The 9,330-nt window shown below is 42.1% G+C and overlaps 1 protein-coding gene across 2 annotated transcripts; it reads right to left on the reverse strand.

Annotated features, from left to right (window-relative positions):
• Positions 1–1,423: 1,423 nt before the first annotated feature.
• tgif1 (TGFB-induced factor homeobox 1) lies at positions 1,424–6,150 on the reverse strand. 2 transcript variants are annotated; one of them, XM_074693268.1, is made up of 3 exons: positions 5,611–6,150; positions 3,594–3,823; positions 1,424–2,979 (listed from the first exon to the last, which is right to left on the reverse strand). In XM_074693268.1, the coding sequence occupies exons 1-3, from the start codon at positions 5,624–5,626 to the stop codon at positions 2,338–2,340; spliced, it is 888 nt and encodes a 295-aa protein (XP_074549369.1). In that variant the 5' UTR covers positions 5,627–6,150; the 3' UTR covers positions 1,424–2,337. The 2 variants fall into 2 exon arrangements, with proteins under 2 accessions (XP_074549369.1, XP_074549370.1); XM_074693269.1 differs by lacking the exon at positions 5,611–6,150 and adding an exon at positions 5,193–5,471.
• Between the last annotated feature and the right edge of the window lie 3,180 nt (positions 6,151–9,330).

The raw sequence follows: 9,330 nt of genomic DNA on the forward strand, positions 1-9,330 counted from the left end.
TTGAAATATCACAGTCAGCAGATTCAGCAGCACAAGCACAACACAGTAGTTTGCGACAATTGTAACAACTGTACTGTTGTACGCGCTTGCACGAAGCAGCACGTGGTATCAGTGTTTCCACTGAAAATGCTGCTTACTGTTACAGCATTTCAGAAAAAATCCACTCCAGAGGTCATTTTGCAAAAGTTTGAATTTAAGTGTGGCTGAAATGCCATTTCTGTATAAACGGGAGGCAACAAAACTTTTGCGTTTCACCCTGAAACCGTTGTCGTGTTAACGGCCCCTCAATAACTCCAGAGTACAATGTTGGATTTGGACCAAAACGCACACACATGCTCAGAATCACACCCTGAATGCATCTATATGTTTACTTTCAACAGGAAGTCATGTGTTTTACTCTGTGATGGAAACGTTGATAAATGAATTATTTTCACAGCTATACCTAGTGGTCAAAATCAGTACTGCAGTACTGCTCTATGTTTAAATTACCCATGAATGCTTGCTGTAGGAGCCTATCCTTATCTGCATCTGTGGCTATTTGCTGAGGCAGATCATGCGGAGAGTGCAACATGCCCCAGTGGGCGCATGGACACAAAAGCCTGATTATTGCCGCTTGACGCTTTAATTCTTATTAGGGTTATTTATAAAATTTGTACCCATCCTCTCCTGAAGAAGCTGTCACATTCAGCAGGAATGTAAAGACAAAATCAGGTTTTGGAAGCAGGGATCGGCTCTCCCTGCAGCGTGAAGAGTAGCCAGGATAACAACAGTTGTCATGAGGATGACTGATGAATGAAAATGTCTTTGTGCTTGTTTACATTTTTTTCTTCTGAACACATCAGCAAAGATTTGCTTTTCTTCAAGTTTTTATGCTCCGGAGATAAAAAATGTAATGAATGAAAAGATGTCCGTGTTGCCAAATGTAGACAACAAATCCCATTGAGGCTGGTGTTGAAGCTTTAGCAGCACCAGAAGGGAGCAGCTGTCCTCAAAGCAGCCACTGAACTGAGCTGTAAGCTGCCTCGTGTATTGACTTACATCGACTCTATTGAGATGCAGGGACACACAAAGCCCCCGCTGGCAAGAAACTGTTGACGTCTGCCGTTTGCCGGTGTTAATTTATGCAGGATTATGCTAATTGGCAGGAGCTGTTGTAAACCTCCCGCACACAGGAATGTCTCCTAACGGTAGAGCCTGTGGAAAAGACGTGAATGCTCGACTATTTCTGTCCTCCCTCCTTTTTTTTTTTTTGTTTACCGAGCACTCTGACTCACTCTCCTTATCCTTCAGGGATGAATCAGTCATCTCCTCAAAGTTCAGTCAGACTTAGAGGAAACACGAACGGGTGTCTGTTTGACTCAAGCGAAGGAAAATAAAGTGTCGAGGCTGAGATGTAGAAAAACAAAACTTTATTTGAATCCCATGTGACCCCCTTTTTTGCCACAAACATTGCACAGTATGAAAAGAAATCACATCATTGGGCATGGTGTCACATTTACTATACACATGGTCCTATTTTACATGAAAATGTGTTTTTGGTGATTTCATAAACTTGCTGTCGTAAAAACAGCAAAATGCAGAAAAAGACATCTGTAGTGTTTTCATTTTCCAGTCCACTGGCCGTTGTTTTTTTTTTGTTTCCCCGCTGAGTTCATGATGGGATGAAGGCTCAGACTAAGAACCTGCTACATTGGTCATCTGAAAATATCCCTTGATGGGGAAATAAGAGTAGAAAACAAAAAGCATAGAGGTTTTCTTTTAAAAGTAGCTAAAAGTAAATACAAAATCAAAACTATATTTATACTCATGAAAACACATTTTCTACAGTAGTGAATAAGTTTGTCATAGATGCCAAGAGCAAAGTATGTTTAAGACACTGAGATGACCTTCCTCTGCCGTTAGTGTGCAAACAAACAAGGCAGACCGAGCATGAACTGATCTGTGAAATGTGTGACGGGTGTGGATGAGGGCTGCTTCTAGCTCTCTACAATGATACACAGTAAAATGGAAAGACATAAGACAGGCAGCATTTCTCTGATAACATTTTTTGGTCCCTGTGTGCAAATAAGATACACATGTAGAAAACATACGCATGTACGTGAAATGAATAAACAACTTACAGCCAAGGCACCTCGATACAGTTTGTTTCTCTCCGTAAAAAAACACCCTCGTCCACTTGATTGGTTTACCAAAAATAGAAATGATCAGGCGTCTATGTGTTTGTTCTCCGTCGCGTGCAGACAAGTCACTGAACTCAGGAGTTCAAAAAAGTCAGTCTTTTTTCTCTCCTTCTTCTTCTCCTTTGTTGTTGTCTTCTTCTCCCGTTTGTGTCCCTTTTTAGGAGACCAGCTGTTTGGCCTGCAGCTCCATCTCTGCAGCCCGTTTCAAAGCCACATCCACCAGGAGCTGGAAGCCGCTGAAGTCCTGTGTGAGGTCTGGAGGGGTGGGGGGAGGAGTGTTGAAGAGCCCGCTGCGGGGGCTCAGGTTGCCCTCCATGCTGGTGCTACTGAGGATGGTGGTGGTAGTGGTGGCGGCGGTGGTAGTTTCCTCCCTGCACCTGAGCAGCGCCTGAGCGTGCTGCAGCAGCTCCTCCGCCCTGTCGCAGTTCATTCCCGGTGCGGAGGGAGGGGCCTGTATCGCCGTGCTGACAGTAGTGTGACAGATGACTGACGGCCGGGTGGGGATGACCCCTGGAGGTGGGGACAGGGAGGTTGGGGATGGAACGGAGGGGGACATGGCTTTCCGCAGGACGCCGGGCAGGGGTGGTTCAAAACTGGAAGGGTGGAGGACGCGTTTGTCGTAGCTCTCGTCCGTACCTGCCGTTGGGCTGCAGTGTTTGGGCGACTGGGAACTGTCGGAGAAGCTGTCGCCGGCTTTGCTGCCTTTCCTGGAGATGGTGAACTGGTTGGGATCTTTGCCGTCTTTCCTCAGCATCTCTGGGAGGAGTCGCCGCCGTGCATTGATGAACCAGTTACACACCTGGAGAAGACAAAAAACATGTGTCACATGTTTATCGTTTTTACCAGGTGTAGTTGGCACCTGCGTTTTCAATAAACGCATCAGATTGAAAAGGTAAACATCAACACCCATCAGCGCAAGGTTCGTCATTCCTGCTGATCGAAAAAAGCTTAAAACCACAACTTGATAATTCACAACTTTCAGAATTGATCACATTAAAAATCCTGTTTTATAGTTCTGGATCTAAAGTGATCTCCTTTGTTAGCACAGTAATCACAGGCATCTCTCCTTTCCTCCTTCAGTCCTGCAGGCTAGTTGTGACTGGCTCAGGGAGCGCTAACCCTGTAAATGACTCTGCATTGTTCCCAGACAGCTGGGATGGAAAGGGGCTGGAGGGAGGGAAATTCCTGTCCGAGTGCCTCAGCCAAGCCCACAGCGGCGCACAGGGAGTGAGCTTACTCACGTTGTCTCAGGCTTTAAAGTTGCAACATCAAGCTGCATCGGATGACCTTCAATTCTCTGCTCATGTGTCATGTTTTTGTTAGCCCACTAGAAAGGAAGTGATTCACTCAAACTGATGCTTTCTTTATCTACTTTTTACAGGGATCTGTGAACTCTGTCATTCCCATGTTTACCTGCAGTGTGGACAGCTGCGTCTGCTTGGAAAGGAGGGCTTTCTCCTGCTCTGAGGGGTAAGCGTTATACCGGTGCTCGTACAACCAGTCCCGGAGGATCTGAACCGACTCCTTGGGCAGATTCCCCCGCCGTTTTCTTTTCCCGTTGCTCCCCGCGCTTGAGGAAAGATCCAGGGGGGCGTCCACGCTGTCCTCGTCATCAGTCTCGCTCCCTGACAGCATCATCAAACCTGCGCACACCCAGGAACAGCAAGGAGGGAAAGAGGTTGCATGAGAAAAATGAAAAGGACAAAGAACAATACGTGTCCCTCTAAGGTGCCGTTTCGCTTGCGGTCGCTCTGGTGCAGCCGTTCACCGAGCACAAGCTGTCTGGGAGGCAGCTGATGTGTCAGAAGCAAGCTGTCAAGTTCAGCCATGTGATTCATATAAGGAGCCAGGGAGGGTGTGAGGAGGAGGAGGAGGAGGAGGGAGTGATGGAGGGAAGGGGAGGAGGGGGTGGGGACGTCACAAAGGCTGGCCTGATGCTCTGGCAGTTATAAAACCTGCCTCGACAAATACTAGAGAGGTCTACTGTACAGGATGAGAGCACACCTTGCATGCTTGGTTGAGTTAAGTACACTAAATGACCACAGGGACAGTTCCTTCAACATAAAGAGAGGGGGGGGGGGGGGGGGGGGGCATAAGCGCAGATTTCGGAGCTGCTTTCCTTTTTAATTTCAGCCAATCAAAAAACAACAGTCATGATCAAACAAAAGTTCAGCCTCTTTTGAATCAGCTTGAATGTCAGAACCTGAGAAAACAAACCTAAAAATAGTTTTATCACTTTTTTACACTTGCTTTGTTACATTTTTTGTTACTTTGGGGGAATTAAAATGTAGTTACTGAAGAAAGTGTTGAGAATGTTGCACATTTTTATGTGTTTTAGGTGATGTTTTATCTCACTTTCACGCGTAAGAGCAGCTCTGCAAAGCACGCAGACCAAACCCCATTACTAAAAAGCTGAATTGAAGAAAGTATTAAACCCTGTGCTGTCTCCCCTTGGGCCAAACTAGTAGGAAAGGAGCAAGAAAGTTCCCAAAGTCTGTGCGGCCAACAGGATGAGGTAATTACGTAGGCTGGAGAGCGAGGGGAAGGGGGAGGGGAGACCTGTTGCAAATCAGCGTCTCCAGACTAAACAAAAGAATCTAGGGCTGCGTGCTTCTTTGTACGCAATTCAAAAGTTTCTACACGCAAATAGAGACTTCGCCGTTAAAGTTAACTCACCCCAAAACACCACAGTGTCACACGGTGAGCAGAAAACACGCTCCAACGCCACGAAGACACTGGTTTTTGTAAGTTTAACCAACTTGTAAGAGGGTTTTCTATTGTGTGTATGTGTGTGTGTGCGCGCTGCACCACGAGGTCCATGAATGTAACAAGGCAACAGCAACTTCCCACAATGAGGTCAGGATGAACATTAGCCTACATTTGGATTAAGATACTATTAAAAGGCGCTCAAGATGTTTTCCTCGACTGAGACACGATTAACAGATGCAACATATCGATTTTAAAGCTTGCACGTTGTTAAAAAAATGCAACACTCCAAACTCTTGAACTCACAATAGTCGCCACTTTGTGTCCTCACCAGTGGACAAACTTCGATACAAATGTCGCGTGCGGCGTTTAATTAGCCATAATGATGTCTCGTTTTCATCTCGTTTCGACGTTTTTGACACCCAAAGTTACCCCCTTTTTACACCGTGAGATAAAACCCCGCAACACATGCTGAAACAAGAGTGTGTTAATGTGTGGAAACCTGCATGAAATATATGTGTTATATCAAAAAATGACGAACAAACCGAGCAATATTGACTTTTGACATCGCGCCAGCACATGGCAGAAAAAGCCCCCTGTCATGTCTGGAAAGGAAACAATAGACTGCGTGGTTTGCTTATGGGGGAAATCGCTCTCCAAATCGTCGTCTCTTGCAATTCTCACAACATTTGACATTTCATCTCTTCATAGTACTTCAACCTACCTTTTTTCGTCTTCATCTTCGTGTGAAAAATCCCACTTTTTCCCTATGAGGCGCAGAAGAAAACTGCCTTTGTGTCAGTGTAGTGTTTTTCTTCTTTTCTCCAAATATCCACAGTGTGTATCCGAATGTGCGAAAATCCTTATTCATCAAAAACTCGCTTCTTTTTCCCTCGTTTTGGATTCCTTCCTTCTCCTTTTCTGGTTCGTCCTTGTTTGGAGACTTGAGGAGAAAGAGGGGGGGTTACCTGAGATCTCTGCGTCCTGTCGGCTCAAAGCCCTTTTCTCATTGACTGTGTGTGTGTTTGATCCTGAAACTGGGTGACAGCTATCTTTGACAGCTGCGTGACTCAACGCACAGAGATCCTCCCACCGTTGAGGGCAGAGGAAAAATCTCTGACATCAGCATGGCTTGTTCCACTGACATGGATACAGTGTCGATAAGCTTTACAGTGTTTCGGACACCCCCAAAACAAACAGTACAAAAAATAAGCACAAACATTTCGTGAAAATTACAGCTGAGCAGAGAAGCAAAGATTTAGGCGGGCCGTTAGAATGACAACAACAACAACAACAACAGGCTGCTCGCGAGCACTGCGGACCTCGTGCTACATCTTACATAAATAATAGAGCAGACGAAGAATCACGTTATTGCTACAGGCAACATTAATCCGCTGCTTAAACACCATGGGCTTTCACGCTTAACAGTTTTATCACAATTATATAATTTAGCTATTCCGTACAGCAGAATACCAGCTAATTTCAACCTTGTGTACGTGCGTTTCATCTTGCACACATTACTTTTGCGTACCGTCATATTTTTGTGTAGCTAATTTTACGTTACATGCACGTTAGCTTAACGAGCTACCAGCAGGTGCTGTGTATGCTAGCATGCTGCCAATGTCCCGCTCGGTGTATTTTGTCGCATTTTTATATTCTCTTAAATGCTTTCTAAAGTTTTTGTATGATTTTACCTCGAGATACTGACATTATCCAAAGCACTATGGCACTGATTCTCGCGATAACGTAAATGTATCAACCAAGGTGGACTAATGGAGACAGACCGAGCCAATTAAGTGCACCAGTTCAGGTTAGGCTACTGTTAAGACAACAGTAGACTACAGCGAGCGGGGGGAAAGATCAATGCTCCCATTTGTATGCAGTGCACAGCCTTGCGACAGCTGCTGTAGCATCGTCTCTTTACATGCATTTGTTCCAGACAGGCGTTCATTTGTCTCAGTAAAGCGAAATGTCGCCACCGCGTGGGCGTTTGGGGTACTCTGTCTTGAAAATCTTATTGATGATATGAATGGAGGAAAAAAAGAAGTACACTGACACCCTCTGGTGGCAAAACGAAGTGCCACCTTTATGAAAATTAGGTGTTGAGTATACCCTTGTTGTTATTTTAAATTAAATTCGTTTTCCAAGGAAAATTCATACATATGTTAAGCAGCCTATCAGTAACAACAGTTCAAAACAAAAACATGGGCTGAACATTGTTCTTAAATTTGGGCAATGCTATCAGCTGTTTTAACATTAAGTTCAATGTTTAATAGTTATTTTTAGATGTTTTTTCTTTACTTTCAGATTTAAATTATTGTTCCTACTGGCAAGAATAAACATCTTGGATATCAGCAACCTCACGAAAGAAACTTACACTTAAGGTATGTACCATCAACCCAAAATAATTCCAGGCATTTAGAATGTTTTTGGAAACAATCATACATTTTGACCAATAAAATCAATTTATTTCAGTTATAAAACTGCAGTTTTAGAAAAAAGAAAGAAAAAAAAACATCTCAGGTAGCGTTTGTCATAACCTTAACTTTAATTCTCCCTTTGTAAGACATAGCTTTATACAGGTAGTGTAATTTTAACATTAAATGTAAGAACACTTTTATCAAGAATCATACATAAATAACCATAAAAGCAGTTCACCTAGTGACAACTGTTGACTATCAACTGTTAATAAGAAAGAGCCACAAGGACAGTCTCAAAAGTGGAAACTCAATTTTTTCTAAGCTGTATTTTTGAGATTCAAAAGTTGAATCTTAAAAAAACAATGACTAAAGTGTTAAGACTCAAAGAGTTGAAGCTTAAATTGTGAGGTATCTGATGTAACATTCAAACTGATCTTGTCATGATACCTAATATGGATACATGAAACATCTTGTTTTTTCAGTGTTGCAACATTCACAATGTTGTTTCGATGCCTAAATTACATTCTGTATATATTTGGTGTTTATTTTCTGAAACAGGCGTTTCTCCAAGAAACAACACCCACTCTGGATATCCAAAATACTCATACTGAACAGTAACAATGATGATGAAGATGTCTGAAATTGAAAAACACTAACAATCTCAGATATCTGTGACAAATAACCAATACAGCTAATAAATGTTAGGGATTGTCATTTAAACTTTTGAAGGATTGGAAGACACTTCTGCTTTGAGTTGGACCAGGAAAAATGAAGTTTCAAATATACTGTTACCTCTGTTAAGGGGGTCATTATGGATATCTGTAAATATAGTTCTTAGTCATGAGGTACTTTCCTGAAAAAGAGTAGTGCCAACATGGATATCTACAATATGAATCCTGAGTTAACATCAAAACAGCTGACTTGTGACGGTGATCGGATAGTCACAGGCCAATTATTTCATTCTTTAGATTGCAAAAACATCATCCTGTTGACACAAGAAACAATGTCCTGATAATGAGACACGTAACCTCCCTGTAATGAGAAAACCAGATCCACTATCTGGATATTGAAAAAATGATTATATCCTGAGGACTGAAAATAACTTGTGTAATCGTTGTTTTAATCTCGAGATGATGAGATAAATGAATTGGTTATGATGGGAAAACAACCCTAAGCCTGATAACAATATGAATAAGATGAAATCGTGAACAAACAGGAAACTCAAACACTTTTTAGCATATTGACCTAGTTATTACAACACTTAAATCCATTTCTGCTTAAGAGTTTCATTTTTTTTGTCATTATGGTTTATTATAATTTGACTTTCCAGTTGTAGTTGTAACTGTGCTCCCTGTGTAATTTCTATATTAAGCTCTCTCATTCATATCAGACACAAGTAGCGTGACTCTGTTTCAGGCTACAGGCAAACAGTCAATGTGTTAAAAATAGAGATGTGAGCAGGTTGGGCAGCAGTCTACTTTTACCAGTAAGTCAGTGTCACTATATAAACAGTATGTCAATATACAGTCTATATATATTTTATACCATTGATTAACCCAAGTTTCACAATAACACATATATAGATAAAAGGTTAATGACACTAAAATTTATAGAACACAAATAGCAATACAATATTTTTTACGTGATGTTGTGCATATTACTTTGGCCATGTATTTTTTGGGGTGAGAGGGCATTTGTTGTTATGTTGTTATACTTTATCCCAGACCCTTGGGTCCATATAAATGTATTAGTAGCAGAACCACAGATAATTAATAAAAATAATTTAAAAAGGAAAAACACAGTTCATATGTAGACAGCAATTTAAAACACGAAGAGACATGTGTGCCAATGTTCCCAGTAGCAGGATTTGAACCTTGTGTCGCTCATTGTGAGTTGAGTATGTGACATTATTATTTCATTGTCTGAATCAACCAAACGACCTATGAAATTGTGCACATAGTTTCTAAGAACAGCATAAAATGTGGGAACATTGTTATAAACAAACATGGGACTTGCACTTGACC

The sequence above is a fragment of the Halichoeres trimaculatus genome, unplaced genomic scaffold (assembly GCF_033239565.1).
Source record: "Halichoeres trimaculatus isolate MK-OKI-2021-1 unplaced genomic scaffold, fHalTri1.1 fHalTri1_scaffold_18, whole genome shotgun sequence".
NCBI lineage: Eukaryota > Metazoa > Chordata > Actinopteri > Labriformes > Labridae > Halichoeres > Halichoeres trimaculatus.